Source organism: Pseudophryne corroboree, chromosome 11, assembly GCF_028390025.1.
Source record: "Pseudophryne corroboree isolate aPseCor3 chromosome 11, aPseCor3.hap2, whole genome shotgun sequence".
NCBI lineage: Eukaryota > Metazoa > Chordata > Amphibia > Anura > Myobatrachidae > Pseudophryne > Pseudophryne corroboree.
The window spans coordinates 285,880,010-285,897,429 of record NC_086454.1 but is presented as its reverse complement, the minus strand read 5'-3'; the positions used below and the strand labels follow the sequence as shown (position 1 = coordinate 285,897,429).

General features: G+C 50.6%; 1 protein-coding gene across 1 annotated transcript in view; it reads left to right on the top strand.

Annotated features, from left to right (window-relative positions):
- Positions 1–6,873: 6,873 nt before the first annotated feature.
- TK2 (thymidine kinase 2) overlaps positions 6,874–17,420 on the top strand; it is a 138,782-nt gene continuing 128,235 nt past the window's right edge. Inside the window, exon 1 of the mRNA XM_063945406.1 lies at positions 6,874–7,079. Coding sequence (XP_063801476.1) covers positions 6,992–7,079 — 88 coding nt within the window. The 5' untranslated portion in view covers positions 6,874–6,991. The remainder of the gene's footprint in view (positions 7,080–17,420) is intronic.

Below are 17,420 nucleotides of genomic sequence, written 5' to 3'. Positions count from 1 at the left end.
ACAGTATACACAGACATAAACACACAATAATTCTCACCAAGAGGCCAGCAGCAGAGCAGCTCCTCGTTCCAGCCTGGGGGGGCGGAGCTTCAATGTGATTGACAGGCTGGACCTCCGTGGGTAGAAGGAAAGGACTGAGGAAAGGGAAGGAGTGGCCACCACACTGCCTGCATGTTCCAGATCACTGAATGCAGATCCCTGACAGCCAGTAAAGTTCTTCTGACAAGCCTTCAAACCTCCCCTATTCCCTAACAACACACCACACTGCACTGCACTGCACTGCACTGCACTGCACTGGACTCTCTGCACTGTGCAATCAGTGATCTGCAACATGCAGGCAGTGTGGTGGCCACCCTTTCCCTCTCTTCTAGTCATTTCCTCCTACCCCTGCCCGAGATCCCGGCTCTCAGCTGTGCAGTGAGCCGGCGCCTTCTGTCCCCAGTGGCGCCTGGAGTTCGAGCTCCACTTGTTCCATCCTCCCTACGCCCCTGTACACACGCTACACCCAGTTCAGCTGTCAATCACCACCGGCTGCCACAGCATGTGTACGGAATGTCGGCCGACTTCCCGTACACACACAGCGATGCGCCAATATATCGGTAGTGCTGCAAGGCCGACTCAATATGTTTGTGAACGACGGAGTTCACAGACATATCACCCGTACACACTGGCCGACGGACCCGCAATATATTGGCCGTTCAAGAGAACGGCCAATATATCGGCCAGTGTGTACCCACCTTAAGTGTGAGTGAAAGGTGCTATGGGAGGAGCACCTAAACCTTTGATGGTGGCAGACGGATATATTTCTCTTATGTCCTAGAGGATGCTGGGGTCCATTTTAGTTCCGTGGGGTATAGACTGTTCCACAGGAGCCATCGGCACTAAGACTTTTTAACAGTGTGAACTGGCTCCTCCCTCTATGCCCCTCCTCCAGACCTCAGTTTAGAAAATGTGCCCGGGAGACTGGATGCACAACAGTGGAGCTCTACAGAGTTCTGCTGGAAAAGACTTTGTTAGGTTATTTATTTTACAGGAAAGCTGCTGGCAACAGCTTCCCTGCTTCGTGGGACTTAGGGGGGGAAGTAGGAACCAATTCTCAGTTAGTTTAATGGCTCTGCTTCCGCTGACAGGACACCATTAGCTCCTGAAGGGTACTGAACACAGCCCTTGCCTGGCTGCTATTCACTCCCACAGCACTGCCGCCACCCCCTAACAGAGCTAGAAGTCAGAAGGCTGGTGATTATTTACCAGAGACCTGCAGAGAGGGGCCCTCCGGTCATCATAGTGGCATAAAGGTACCAGCGCAGCACGGGATGCTGCGCAAAAACATGTGTCTCAGCACAGGGTGCAGAGCGCGAGGGGGGGGGGGGGGCGCGCTCTGAGGGACATGATAAATCCTTACTCTCACTGGCATTAAAGTACACACAAGGGAGCTGCTGGTGTACATACCGCTGCCAGTATAAATATTATATTACTGTGGCTGAACCGTGCCATTACAGGGGGTGGGGCTTCTCCTCAGAATTGCTTGTAACACTCAATTGGCGCCATTTTCTCCTCACAGAGACGCCGGAGCGCTGATCCTGCACGCTGCTTTTCCTCACACATCGCTGATACAAGTACCAGGGTGTTATAGAGGGGAGGGGAGCACATAATTTATTGAAGTCTGCAGGCTTCACATTGGATATAAAGCGCTGTGTTGGTATATATGTATATTCATTGTATGCAATACGTATAGGGCGCGTGGTGTGGGCTGTCAATTCCCTCTGGGTCCCTCTGACAGACATTAGTGTAAGTCTGTCCCCATTAGCTCCCGTGTGTGTGTGAGTGGTGTGACTGTACACGCGTGTACCATGTCTAGAGTAAGCTCTTCCCCAGAGGAACCCATTTTAGAGGCACAAGAGTGTTCTGAGCCTGTGTGGGTGAGAAAGCTGCAGAGTAATATGGCTAAACTAGCTAAGAAATTCTCTGAGTCTGAGGAACAGACAAAGCATTGGAGACAGTCTGTGGAAGATGCTCTATTTGCTGATTGTTCTACATCATCCACTCGGGACCCCTCCAGTTCCCAGAAAAGATCCCTGGCCCAAATTATGCAAAGAAACACTGACACAGATTCCGACACTGACGTCTACACTGGGGATTTGAGGGGGGTAGACCCCAAACTGGCTAAGAGCATTCAATGTATGATAGTCGCTATAAAAGAGGTGTTGGAATTTCCAGACACAACAACTCCACCTGAGGAAAAAGATTTTGATTTAAATAAAGAACAGGTGGTGACTTTTCCTCCGTCTAAGGACTTAAATACATTTTTTGAGGACTCCTGGGCTAACCCGGAAAATAAATTTGCTATCCCTAAAAGATTGCGGGTAGCCTACCCTTTCCCTGAAGTGGATAGGTGTAAGTTGGAGTCACCCCCAATGATAGACACATCAGTTTCTAGGTTGTCAAAGAAAATCATTTTACCTGCCCCAGGGTCAGCTTCATTAAAAGAACCTGCTGACTGCAAATTAGAGACGACTTTAAAGTCCATCTATGTTGCTACGGGTACGTTGCTCAGGCCCACAATTGCTTCTGCGTGGGTAGGTAACGCAGTCAAAAAGTGGGCAGATAACTTGATTGTTAATATTGACACGGTCGATAAAGATGACATGCTGCAAATTCTAGGTCATATCAAAGATTCTGCAGGTTACTTGGTTGAGGCTATGAAGGACGTAGGCTTACTGGGCTCAAGGGCCTCTACTATGGCGATTTCAGCCCGCAGGGCACTCTGGATACGCCAATGGAATGCTGACGCAGAATCCAAAAGAAATATTGAGGCGCTCCCCTACGATGGTGAGGCCCTCTTTGGAGAGACACTAGATGCCATTATATCAACTACTACATCTGGCAAATCAGCATTTCTGCTGTCGGCAGCTGCACCGGCTAAAAAAGTATATCATTCTCATACTATGCAGTCCTTTTGGCCCAACAAGTACAAAAAGGCTAAAAGTACCCCTTTTTTCACAGGAAAAAAGGAGAGGAAAAGGTAGATAACATACAACACCCTCAGGCTCCCAGGAGCAGAAGTCAGCAACTACTTCTGCAAAAGCCACAGCATGACGCTGGGGCTGCTCTGCGGGAGTGCGATCGGGTGGGGGCATGGCTACTATTTTTCAGCCAGGTCTGGTTTCGCTCAGACCTGGATCCTTGGATTTTACAGATAATATCCCAAGGTTACAAGTTGGAATTTCAAGACCTTCCCCATGCCGATTTTTCAAATCAACCTTGCCAGTTTCTGCTTAAGACAGCACAAATGTCCTGAACGCAATACACAAATTATGTCAAGACAAAGTAAGTGCCTTAGTTCCTGACGAACAAAGGAATCAAGGTATTTATTCAAGCCTGTTTGTGGTACCGAAGCCGGTTGGCTCGGCCAGACCGATTTTAAACCTAAAATCTCTGAATCTTTATTTGAAAAGATTCAAATTCAAGATGGAATCCTTGAGAGCGGTGATTTCCAGCTTGGAAGAAAAGGAATTTCTGGTGTCAGTGGACATGACGGATGCTTACTTGCATGTCCCCATTTACCCACCACATCAAGCATACCTGAGGTTTGTAGTTCAGGATTGCCACTACCAATTCCAGACATTACCGTTCGGGCTCTCCACGGCTCCGAGAATATTCACCAAGGTGATGGCGGAGATGATGGTTCTCCTTCGCAAACAAGGAGTCAACATAATTCCATACTTGGACGATCTCCTTATAAAAGCGAGATCCAGGGACAAGCTTATCCAAAACATAGCGTTATTCCTGACGGTACTTCAGGATCATCAACTTTCCAAAATCTCAGTTGGAACCGACGATGAGGTTATAATTTTTGGAAATGATACTGGACACCGAGGTACAGAGAGTATTTCTACCGGTGGAAAAGGCCGATTCCATGCCAGGGTCTTCCAGTGGGACCTACTGGGCAAGTGGTCTGGGTCGCATCTCCACATGCATCAAAAGATAATCTTGTCAGTAAAAGCCAGAATTTCGCTTCTGTGGTGGCTACAAATGTCCCACCTCCTGGAGGGATGCAGGTTCGGGATTTAGGCCTGGATCCTTGTGACCACGGATGCAAGTCTCCGAGGATGGGGAGCAGTCACACAAGGCAAAAGCTTCCAAGGAAGGTGGTCAAGTCAAGAAACTCGCCTTCACATAAACATTCTGGAGTTGAGAGCTGTGTACAACAGTCTTCATCAAGCGGCACACCTTCTTCAAGGTCGTCCCATACAGATCCAGTCAGACAATGTAACTGCAGTAGCTTACATAAACCGTCAAGGCAGAACAAAAAGCAGAGCGGCAATGGCAGAGGTGACAAAGATACTCCTCTGCGCAGAAAGACATGCAAAAGCTCTGTCTGCAATTTTCATTCTAGGAGTGGACAACTGGGAAGCAGACTTCCTCAGCAGACACGATCTCCATCCAGGAGAATGGGGCCTCCACCCACAAGTCTTTGCGGAGGTGGCAAGTCGTTGGGGCGTTCCTCAAGTGGATATGATGGCATCACGCCTCAACAAGAAGCTTCAGAAATATTGTTCCAGGTCGAGAGACCCACAAGCAATAACGATAGATGCACTGGGGACCCAGTGGGTGTTTCAGTCGGTGTATCTGTTCCCTCCACTTCCACTTATTCCAGAAGTTCTCAAGATCATCAGAAGAACAAGAGTTCGAGCAATACTCATTGCTCCAGACTGGCCAAGGAGGGCTTGGTATCCAGATCTTCAAGAGTTATTACTGGAAGATCCTCAGCCTCTTCCTCTTCGCGAGGACCTGCTTCAGCAGGGGCCGTTAGTTTATCAGGACTTACCGCGGCTGCATTTGACGGCATGGCTGTTGAGCGCCAGATCCTAGCCCGTAAGGGAATTCCCAATGAAGTCATTCCCACGGTTATTCTGGCCAGGAAAGGGGTAACGTCCAAACATTACCATCGTATTTGGAGAAAATATGTATCTTGGTGTGAATCCAAGAAGTCTCCTGCGGTGGAGTTTCAATTAGGACGACTTCTCCTATTTCTACAGGCGGGTGTGGATGCTGGATTGAGATTAGGATCTATCAAGGTTCTGATTTCGGCCTTGTCAGTTTTCTTTCAGAAACAATTGGCTTCTCTTCCTGAGGTCCAGACGTTCGTGAAGGGGGTTCTGCGCATCCAACCTTCCTTTGTGCCTCCTGCGGCGCCATGGGATCTTAATGTGGTGTTGCAGTTCCTTAAATCGGACTGGTCTGAGCCTCTACAAGAGGTAGAGTTGAAGGTTCTCACTTGGAAAGTGGTCATGCTGTTGGCCTTGGCCTCAGACAGAGGAGTGTCTGAGTTAGGAGCTCTCTCAGACAAGCGTCCTTACTTAATATTTCATGAAGATAGGGCTGAACTGAGAACACGTCAGCACTTTCTTCCGAAGGTTGTTTCTTCTTTTCATATCAACCAACCTGTGGTGGTGCCAGTGGCTTCTGACACCTCAGCCGTCTCAAAGTCCGTGGATGTCGTCAGAGCATTGAGGATTTATGTTGCAAGAACGGCTAGGATAAGGAAAACAGAATCTTTGTCCTCTATGACCCTAACAAGATTGGGGGTCCTGCTCCTAAGCAGACTATTGCGCGCTGGATCAGGGGTACCATTCAGCATGCTCATTACACGGCAGGATTGCCGTTACCGACTTCGGTAAAAGCCCACTCTACTAGGAAAGTGGGTTCGTCCTGGGCGGCTGCCCGGGGTGTCTCGGCTTTGCAAATCTGCCGAGCTGCTACTTGGTCAGGTGCAAACACGTTTGCTAAGTTTTATAAGTTTGACACCTTGGCTGCTGACGACCTAAAATTTGGTCAGTCAGTTCTGCAGGAACATTAGCACTTTCCCGCCCGTACTGGGAGCTTTGGTACATCCCCATGGTACTAAAATGGACCCCAGCATCCTCTAGGACGCAAGAGAAAATAGGATTTTAATAACCTACCGGTAAATCCTTTTCTCGTAGTCCGTAGAGGATGCTGGGCGCCCGCCCAGTGCTAATTTTTTCCTGCTGATTACGTTTATCTTTTTGCACACATGTGTTAGATGTTGACAGCTGTTGCTGTTGCGTTATACATGCTGGTTGGCATGAGTTATGTTAAAGGCCATGTTAGCCAACATGTTTTTTGTGTATGGTGTGAGCTGGTGTGAATCTCGCCACAAGTTTATTAGTAATTCCTCTCTCGAAAATGTACGTCTCCTTGGGCACAGTTCCTATACTGAGGTCTGGAGGAGGAGCATAGAGGGAGGAGCCAGTTCACACTGTTAAAAAGTCATAGTGCCGAAGGCTCCTGCGGAACCGTCTATACCCCATGGTACTAAAATGGACCCCAGCATCCTCTACGGACTATGAGAAAAGGATTTAATGGTAGGTTATTAAAATCCTATTTTTATTGTTAGTAGCTGGCATAACACCAACGTTCACTAACACCGGACAAGGAGTGCTGGGGGCGGGTGTACTTGTCACAATGTGCATTTAAATGGACAAGTGGTCATAAATGATTAAAGCTAAAAATGGTCATAATAATAATAATAATAATAATAATAATCAGTTTGACATCATTTTTTTCCATAGGGTAATTAATAATAAAATACAGTAACACATTTATTTATAATGAAGTTCACTAGTCCGGGCTACACAATGTAACGAATTCTTATAAGAATCATTATTATTATTATTATTATTACGATCCAGTAATTACAATATAAACCCCCCCATTTGAAGGTACAGCAATGGTGTAATTATAATAATCTAATCTACCGATCGATCGATCTAGCTACGGTAGCTAGCACAGAAGGTTGTGTGTGCATGCAGCTGTCAGTCAGCGGTGCTAGTAACAGTCTCCTCCCCGCTGGGTGTGACCTGCTGCTGGGGGAGTTGTTTAGCAGAATGCCGGCCCCGGTTACGTAGTGTGCTGCTGCTGGCAGTGTGTGTATGGCAGTGTGTATAGGCCGCGGCGGCGCTGTACCGGCATGTTAGTGAGAGCAGCGCCCCGGCTATGGGCTGTGATACGGAGACAAGCATTCGCCATGAGCCGGGCACTAAGCACCGAGAGCCGAGGTACAGAGTTACTGCCTGCCGCCCCTGTAGTTAGTGCATACCGTCCATATGCTCATACTGTCAGTACTGTACAGTGCTGTGTATCCGCTGTGTGCGGTCAGTTAGGACAGTCAATGTACCACTCTCTCCTCCTGTACAGGGATCGGATGGGCTGCCTGCTAATATCCAGATGCTGTGGAACTGCAATTCCAAGCATACACTGACATCCCTGTATGTTATAGGAGTGTAGACGGATAGAAGGGTTTGTGTCTGGCCATGCTGGGATTTGTAGTTCACAACATCAGGAGAGCCAGTGGTTGGTTGTCTGTTGGTTGTCTCTTATACACAGCTGTCTGCCATAAATGATGGGGTGTCCATGCTTATTATTTTACAATTTGTTGTGTTTCTTATTTCAGTTCCTTGAAGTGTTTTCTTAAACCTACAGAATAGTATTTGTAGACAGTCCTTGGTCCATCTTATTCTTGGAATTTATTACACCCATTTGTTTGGGTCATCATTACTTGATCCATCTTTGTGCAATCCAGTGTGATGCTGGAGACTTGATGTACGATTCTGAAATCCTGATGCCGTTGGTGATCTTTCTTTCATAAGCTGGTACACACTGGAGCAATGTTGGGTCAATTGCTGTTTCATAGCGGCAAATCACCTACGCCGCTCAGTAAGGGGGAGAGGTCGACCTACGGCGGCCCCCTTTGTTACCGCTCACATAAGCTAATAAGCTCCCCTTGAAATAAAGAGTCTGACACATTTCCTTTGGATCGAATTACTGGCCACAGTTTATTTCCATTACCTTACATGTTACCTTACAAGGTTGCGGGGCACGGATAGAAGTGGTGGGCAAGGCGCCCATGGGTCCCTGACCCCTCCTGATTTCCTGGGGGCGTGCCCTGCCTACCCTGTAGGCACCGCGGCAACGCCCCTGGGGAACCAGCCCTCCTGGCGCATATCACGCTCACCTGGCACGCAGCTCCCTGGCCCAACCGTCCAAAGCTGGAGCCGAGCATGCGCCCGTTCACCGAGGGTGAATCTGCCAACCTCGGCTGGCTCCCCCCGTTCGCCATGCCTTGCGCACCGCTTCTTCCCGCCACACGAGGATCTCGGCTGCCCCCCTCCCCCGAGACCCGAAGCCCCCACCCTGCAACCAGCTACTGACCCCCGGCCTCCAGTGCTTCCTGAAGCGCATTATTAAAAAGGTCAATCCCAATGTCCGACAAATGGACCCCGTCGCTCCTATACATGCCCCCGATCTTTTGACTGATGTCCTTATGCCGTATGACCTGTCCCCCTAGTGCTGCCACGCATTTGCCCACGGCCGCGTTGACCCTTTTCCTAGCCCTCTCCACTCCTGCCCCTTTCCGAGCTCCGCGCCAAGCTAGCCTGGGAATGATGTTAGACCATATTAGCTCTACGCCCGGCCATCGCTCGCTTACCCATGCTAGATCGTCCTGTATTGTCCTGATCAAGTCTAGGGATTTCATGTCGCCCAAATCGTTGCCCCCCAGGTGTAATACTATGGTATCGGGGCTGCTTGTCGCCTCTTCCCCGGATAACAGGGTGCCCCTCAAGCCGTGCCACCTCATCCCTCTCTGCCCAAACCAGCATACCGTCCCCTCTTTCTCCGCTAGCCCCAACTGCTTTCCATACGGCCTCCCGGCGGCCCGTGCTGCCGCCCAGTGAACGTATGAGTGACCGACGATCCATATCCGCCTCGCCTCCTTTTTTCTTGCGGATGGGGCTGTGTGGGAGAGGGGGGGGGGGGGGGACATGATCGTTAGATGTTTTCTGTTTCGTCGTTGAGGGGTCTAATGTAGCGCCTGTAGCTGTTGGACCCCCACCTGCCTAATGCTTTGATCTCTTCGATCGCGCACCCTTCGTTAGCGGCTGACGTGGCCGCCCCTATTCTAAACGAGTGTGTCCCGAACCTCTCTGCCTGCCAGCCAAGTGCTCCTACACATCTCTTCAACACCGCTGCAAACTGGTACCTAGTGAGCGCCGCCCCGTCCTTGTGTACCAGAAAATTCCCTCCTCCTGCCGGCCTTGTTACCCTAAATGCTTCGACCGCCCTTACCGGGCAGACCGCAGCGTCGTCGTGCCTGCGTAGCTGCACCCATTTTCCCTTTCCGTTCTGGTCTGTCTTTGATCTGCGTATTTTACACAGTACTGTGTCCTCCGCTACGGTAACGCTACTGCACTGCAGCCCTGTTTCCCTTGCTGTTTTGGACTGCGCTACCAACTCGCTAACCCTGAATGCCCCCCTAAAAGCCATAATAAAAGCCGTTGTAAACAACCTTGCCTCACTCTGGTCGCGGCAGACGCTTGGGACCGCTTCTATCAGTTTCCTCAGCCTTTCGATTGTGATTGGTTCCCTAGCGTCTGGTTTCTTGACCTCCGCCCTTGCCCAACCCTTCATTATCGTGCGTACTACGAAACTCTTCGTCTCGTCCCTTTCGCCTGCCAGTTTCTGGAAAAAGGATACCCCTGCTAGTATCGTGTTTGCTCCTGCCCTGGACGTCTGCTCCCTTCTGAGTTTGTCCAAGAACGCCAACAATTGTTGCTGCGGAGGCTTGGCTTCAATCTCCCCCTCCCCCTGGAACTGCCGCCATCTTCTCCATGCGGCCTTGTAGGCCTTCCAGGTCTTTGGTGCCAGGGACCGCTCCACCAAGTTGTCTAGTTCTGATCGACTATCTGCCAGAGATAGGAGGGGCATGTTAAACCTACTTCGCTTGCTCCCGGCGCTGCGGTCCTAAAAACTTCCCATTTCTGCCTGGACAATGCGTCCGCTATTACGTTCTTCTCCCCTGGCACGTGTCTAGCTCTGAATGTTATGTTGTGGTGCAAACATGCTGCCACCAACCTCCTGAGCAACCTGACCACCGGCGGCGATGATGCCCGCTGGTTGTTCACGGCTTGCACCACCCCCATGTTGTCGCACCAGAATTGGATCTGCCTGTTTGCCAGCACTTTACCCCATATGTCGACTGCCACGACTATTGGGAACAACTCCAATGCCGCTAAGTTCTTGGTGATCCCCGCGGTCTCCCATTCTGGTGGCCATCGCTGGGCGCACCATTCGCCCTGCAAGTATGCCCCAAACCCCGTAGCTCCTGCTGCGTCTGTGAATAACTGCAGCGCACGGTTTGGTGCTACTTCCTTGGGCCATATTTGCACCCCGTTAAACTGTAAGAGGAACTCCTCCCACACCCGCAGGTCCTCCCTAAGCTCCCTGGTGATGCGTATGAAGTGGTGCTTTGATGCCCTGCCTGCTGTGGCTTGTTCCAGCCTCCTCTTGAAGATTCTGCCCATTGGAATCACCCTGCAAGCGAAATTTAGGCTCCCCAGCAAAGACTGCAACTGCCCCAGCGTGACCTTCTTGGCCTTTGCGCAGTCGCTCACTTCCCTGACCAACTTTACCACCTTCTCTGTTGGTAGTCTGCACTCCTGCCTAACCGTGTCAATTTCTATGCCCAAATAGGATATAACCTCCGTCGGGCCTTCGGTTTTCTCCGCCGCGATGGGTACGCTGAACTCTTCCAGCATACCCTGTAGCTCTCGTAAAAGGTGGCTGCACTGCTCCGACTCTGGTGGGCCCGCCACCAAGAAATCGTCTAGATAATGCGCTATGGCCCTTGCCCCAGCGCGTTCCTGCAAACACCATTGCAGGAACGAACTAAATGCCTCGAAGAAAGCGCATGAAATGGCGCACCCCATTGGCAGGCATTTGTCCACAAAGAAAACCCCGTCAAAACTTAGACCCATCAACCTGAAGCTCTCTGGGTGCAATGGAAGCAGTCTGAAGGCCGACTCGATGTCTAGCTTTGCCATGAGAGCTCCTTTCCCTTGTGCTCTCACCATCTTGACCGCCTGGTCAAAGGATTGATACTGCACTGAACATTGCTCTTTGTCCAGTGCGTCGTTTACTGACCCTCCCTCGGGGTAAGACAGGTGCTGAATGAGCCTGAACTTCCCCGGTGCCTTTTTTGGGACCAGTCCCAAAGGTGACACTATCAAATCCTGTAATGGTGGGGCTGCAAATGGCCCCGCCATTCTACCTAACTCTAGCTCCTTTGCGATCTTCTCCCGTACCACCCCCGGTTGCTCCTTGACGGATTTCAGGTTTCTTATTTTTTCTGTGGGCGGGACCTCTCTTATTATTGGTATCCTAAAGCCCTCCCTAAAACCGTCCCGCAGCAATTTGGCTTCCTGCTGCTTGGGATACCTGGCTAGCCACCCCAGGATCCTGCTTAAATTCACTGGGCTAAACGCTTTTCCCAGCCCCTGCTGCCGCGGGTAGTTTTCTTGGGTGATTTGCTCTCTTCCTATAGCAATCCTTTGCTGCATGACTTGCGTTGCAAAAGGAACATGCGTGCCTGAATTTGCACTGCGCGCGGGTGCACTGAGATTCGTTAAACGCCCAGCATTTGAGGTCATGTTTCTGCGTGCTAGGCCTCCCTGCCCCGGCTGCTTGTGCTGGTGCCGCCTTCTCCGCTATACCGCTTGCTAATGCCTTGAGCCACGCGTCGAGGTCCCTAACTCCGAAGTCGATGGGCTTACCGCCCTCTGCCTTCGCTCTAAAACTCTCATCGTACCTCAGCCAGACTGATCCCCCTTGTTCCTTGTACACAGAGTATATAAAATCTGTATATTTTAGCATGCTCATCGCTACCTCGGGGTACGCTTCTATGTAACAGCCGGAGTAGGCGAACATTCCGCTCAGCCAGTTCTCAATAGTCTTGTAGCTATTGACTTGTGTACCCCCTTTCGGTTTTGCCTTTTCCTTGTCGCTCAAGCCCTTCTCTGTCAATGAACATATATCGACAAAACCCCCTTTTTCTATCTCCTTTCTGATTTGTTTTGGCAAGTGGCCTGCCACTGCGCTAAACTCGCAACCCACTGCGGATCCTGTCTGCAAAAATTTCTTAGCCGTTTCCTGCTGCACCTGCCCCATCCGTTCCCTAACCGCATCTGTCCCCGGCGTAAGCCCCTTCCTTTTCTTACATGTCGCTCTAGCTAACTTTAGCTGCTCCCTCAACACTCTACATGATTCGTCCTCGTCTGAATCCGTTGCGCTATCCCCCTGCTCCCTCGCCTGACCTGCTCCGCCCTTACCGACCACCCCCGTGAACTTAAACATAACGTTACCAACATTCTGCGATATATCTGGGGACACCATAACATTACACAAACTGTTCATATCGACATTGGTCTCACCCGTCCCGTGTGAGGATTCCCTCGCTGGACCGTCCGCGCTGGTCATCGCGCCGGATGCTGCCTTCGGTGTGGTGGCCACTTGGACCGTGTTGACTGCTGGGGCATCGCCGGCCGTAGCGTAGCCCATGACGCCCTCTCCGCGCTGGAATTCCGCACCTCCTGGCCGCTGCGTGTATGCCCTCTGCCGTTCCCGTGGCGTGATGGTACCGTGGACCGCCGTATTGCTCCCGTGCGTTGATCTTGCTGGCGTGGTGAAGACTTGCAAGTTCCTGTGCACTGCCTCCCTGTCGCCTTGTCTTGTCGGTGTGCCGTGCTGGCTGCTGTGCTGCACTGATCGCTGCCCTCCTCCCGTCGACTGATAACGCTGTTCCTGCCTGTCTTCTCCCCTGCTGCAGCTGCACCCTCGACAGCCGTGCCGTGATGTGATGTATGCCTCCGGCGGTGATGCGTGTCGGCTGTAACCCCTGACCGGTGATGACCTGCGTGCTGTGAAATGTAGGCTGTGCTGATGCCGAGGGCTGGGCGGTGGCGAATGGTAACGCGGTGATCTCCGGCCGTAAGATGACTCCCTGCTTCCATGCCCGTTGTAATGCCTCTCCTTGCTGTGACGGTGTCCGTTGTCATGCCTCCCCCTGCCCGGCTGCCCCGCCGCCGGAAGCTGTGACATCTCCTTGAACAGCTGGGTGGAAGCCTCCTGTACCCACGCATCCCGGCCGCTTGATGATGGCCCGCCCTCTCCTTTCTCCCATCTACGGGCTGGGGTTTGCGGTTGTGTGGCGGGTGAAGTGGGATTGGCGCTGCTCAAAACTTTGCCCCAACCCTTCCGGCCCTCCCCCCCGGAGTCAGGTCCATCTGACTCCGCTGCCGCGGGGATATCTTCGTAAATAGGCGGCAGGTCACTCACCCCGTATTGCTGCTCGCTGGTGATCACTGCTGCCGGCTGCTTCTTCCTCTTCGCAGCCCTGGCTGCTGGATTGGAGCTGCTTTTTCTTCTCTTCCGCACATGCGGCCGTCCTCCTCCTTTCCTGCCACCAGGGGGAGCTCCTGCCTCATTATCCCTGTGCTGCTGCTGATTACGTGCTCCTTCCCTCCCTGCAGGGTTAAAGTGTAACCCTGCACTGTCCTCGGTCTCCTCCCTGAACCTGTGGGGTATGCTCCTTCTTCTGACCCCCCTCTCTGATTGCCCTTCCATTCTTCTTTCCTTCTGCAGGGGATACAATGTGGCTTGTGCAGCTGCCCTGCGGTGCTGATCTCGCTGGTGACCTGGTCCGACGAAATGCGACCCTTTTTCCAGCCCCCCCGCGCTGCACCCAGCCTCCGGAGCCGCCTCGCGACCGGAAGTGACCGGAAGTTGCTTCTGCGACCTGTGCCCGACTTCTCTCCGTCCCCCCCTGCTGCCGCTTCTTGCTCGTACTTGCCGAGCTGCGCTCACCCGCGAGTGACCTCTTCCTCCTGATCGGCGGCTGCTGGCGCCCTCCGTGGATCCTCTCCTCGCTGGCCGCCGCTGCAACCGTTTGTTCGTCGCGCTGCTGTTGCTGCTGCTGCCGACCGCACTCTCTGTGCTCACCTTTCTCAGTGGCCGCCTCCTCCCCCCCGCCTTCCTATTTAACCCGCCCGCTATCCGGCCGGCCCCCTCTCCTCCTACAGGCTACCAGCGCCTGTAGGTGTGAAAGAGGGGACGGGCACACCTGCCCGCCCCTCCTTTCCATCGTGCCGCTGGCCCGCGGGCCACCTGCCGCCCCTCCCCCTTACCCCTCTCCGGCGCCATCACGGGCTCGGCGCCTTTGTTACAATGTGTAAGGGTGAATGCGCTCTCCAGCGGCCGCTAGCGCCGGATGCTAGGTTTGATGGGCTGCACATCAAACCTAGCGATATGGCTAGCGACCTTGTTTATGCTAATGAGGGACAGAACGCGATCATTCCATCCTTCACTAAACTCATTCTGATGTGTCTGAGCAATCCCCTCACCAGGACATTTGTTTCAATGTCGGAATGAATGCCTGTCAGTCCAGTGTGTACCCATCTTTATAGTGCCAGGGGTCTATGTACTAAGCCATGGAGTTGCTAATTCATGTTTCAAACACAGCCTATATGTTACATGTTGGCCGTTATATCCTTTCAAGACATGTACTGTACCTCGGGAATTTGCTGTGTCTAGCAAGGCTGCAAATTTCCGGATCTTAGCACGACCATGGTAGTGAGCAAGGTTGTCCCAGGTCATTTCCTTTCACACGCGGAAATCCATGGTGCGTTCATGTGCAAAACCCTGGGATTTTTATGCTAGCGTGAAGGGGTATAAGGAACTGATTGGCTGGTACTCTCTCTCTCGCGCTCTCTCTCCCCCCCCCTTCTCTCTCTCTCTCTCTCTCTCTCTCTCTCTCTCTCTCTCTCTCTCTCTCCCCCCCCCCCCCTTCTCTCTCTCTCCCCCTCTCTCTCTCCATCTCTCTCTCTCCTTCCAAGTCTTAGTAGATAGACTCCTGGGTCCCTGGTATCTCTTCCTCCTCTTTGTATGGGGTCTATTCATGAAGCAGTGAAAAGTGTTGAAGTGAGACGGTGGAGAAGCTGCCCATGGCGACCAATCAGCTTTGATGTAACATTTATAATTTGCATATTATAAAATTATAAAGAGCAGCTGATTGGTTGTCATGGGCAACTTCTCCACTGATTCACTTCTCCACACTTTTTACTGCTTCATGAATGGACCCCTTAATGTGAACTGTTTCTTTAATCATCTGCGGGATTGATATTATTTTTGCACATGCGCAGATTGGGAGTCACAGCTACTTACGCATGTGCAAAAATAATACTGATCCCGGAGATGATGAATTATATTTTACTGATTTGTGTCTGTACTAAATGCAGAGATTGCAATCCTATATCAATAATAATAAAAAAAAAATAATAATAATTTTATTTATATAGCGCTCTTTCTCCAATAGGACTCAAGGCGCTTAATAGATACATAGCATAATATAGTACAGAAAATAAGGGATACGGTCATTAGGTCGACCACTGAAGGTTGACATGCATTGGGTCGACATGGTCATTAGGTCGACAGGTCAAAAGGTCGAAATGAGTGTTTCAATTTTTTTTTTTTTTTCCCATACTTAACGATCCACGCGGACTACGATTGGAATGGTAACCTGTGCCGAGCGAAGCAAGGCACCTTGCCCGAAGCATGGCGAGCGAACACGGTGCACTAATTGGGGTTCCCCATCACTTTCCGAAGAAAACCACACCAAAAACACCTGTCGACCTAATGTCTGTCGACCTAAGTTGGGTCGACCTAACGACCCATACCCGAAAATAATGAAGTACAGAAAAGCTTTTCATAAAATACAGGAGCATGTAGATACTAAAGGGACATTATAGAAATGCTTGAGTAAACAGGAAAGTCTTGAGTCTACTTTTGAAGGATTCTATAGTTGGGGCCTCTCGCACTGTGCGGGGAAGTGAGTTCCATAGAGTCGGAGCCGCATGACTAAAAGCTAGACCCCCAGATGAATTACGGGAGATTCTAGGAACTGCTAAAAGTCCTTCATCTACAGATCACAGTAATCGAGTGGGGCAGTATGGGATCAGAAGCTGCTTCAGGTACCTTGGTCCCTGGTCATGTAGTGCTTTGAAACTCAGTAAGCCAATCTTGAAGATGATTCGCCATTTTACAGGCAGCCAGTGAAGGAAGTAGAGGATGGGTGTTATGTGGCTGGAACGGGGCTGGTCGGTTAACAGCCTGGCAGCTGTGTTTTGCACCAGCTGTAAGCGGTGCAATTCTTTTGCTGGGAGACCAAGGTAGAGGGCATTACAGTAGTCTAGTCTAATCTAGATTATACAAATGCATGGATGACTTTTGGCAGATCATCTGAGGGAATTAAGTGCTTGATTCTGGCTATGTTCCTCAGGTGAAAGAATGAGGATTTGATTGTGGCTGATATCTGATGTTTAAGTGTCAAGCCACCATCCAGGACAACGCCAAGATTCCGCACACGATCAGTGGTTTGTAATTTTGAATCCCCGAGTGTAAATCCAGTTGGTTGGGTATGCTGCAGTCTTGTCCTTTTATGTTGCTGTCCTATCATAAGGACCTCTGTTTTATCTGGGTTCAGTTGCAGCCAACTGGCACTCATCCACTCCTGGAGTTCAGCTAGACAGCCATTTAGGGTTGTTATTGGGTTATCAGTGCCCGGAACAAAGGACAAGTACAGTTGTGTATCATCTGCATAGCAGTCGTAGACCAGGCCATGGCGCCTGATTATTTCACCCAGCGGGAGCACGTATACTGCAAAAAGCATGTGGGATAGTTTAGAACCTTGTGGATACCACATGGCAATGGCACTGATGGTGATGAGTATACTCCAGACGATACTCTCTGTGACCTGCCTGTGAGAAATGATTTGAACCAGCTAAGGACTGTGCCATCCAGTCCACAAAAATGTATCAGTCGCTCAATCAGAAGCCCATAGTCCACGGTATCAAATGCTGCAGAGAGATCCAGAAGGATTAATATTGAACAGTCACCTCTGTCTCTTGCCATCAGAAGATCATTTAACACACACACCAGAGCTGTTTCAGTGCTATGTCTTCTCCTGAATCCTGATTGGAATGGATCATAAGATATCATGGGTTGTCAGGAGGGTTTCCAGTTGATTTGCAACCATTTTCACAATAACCTTTCCTAGAAAAGGAAGGTTTTTATATACCGGTCTGTAGTTGGTCATGCAGTCGGGATCTAAATTAGGTTTTTTAAGAAGAGGTCTAACAATTGCTTCCTTTAGGGGTCCAGGAAAAATGCCTCTCTGCAAAGAGCATTGAACAATTTTTGCAAATACAGGACGAATTATATCCATACAACCTATTAGAAGCTTGATTGAGGCAGGGTCCAGATCACAGGTGGTGGGACGCAAAATCCGAGCAATTTCAGCAATGTCCTTTACATCCACTGGGTTAAAGCTGGTCCATGAAGGCAGGTGGCTTATATTGGCAGGAGTTGTAGTTTGGCACTCCTTTGATGGCACTGTGGAGATTCCAGCCCGGATGGTGGATATTTTATCTGCAAAGAAGTTTGCAATAGATTGGTGCGGGACTGCCGATTTGCCAAATCTATATTATTGACTGTCAGTAGTGCTTACATTG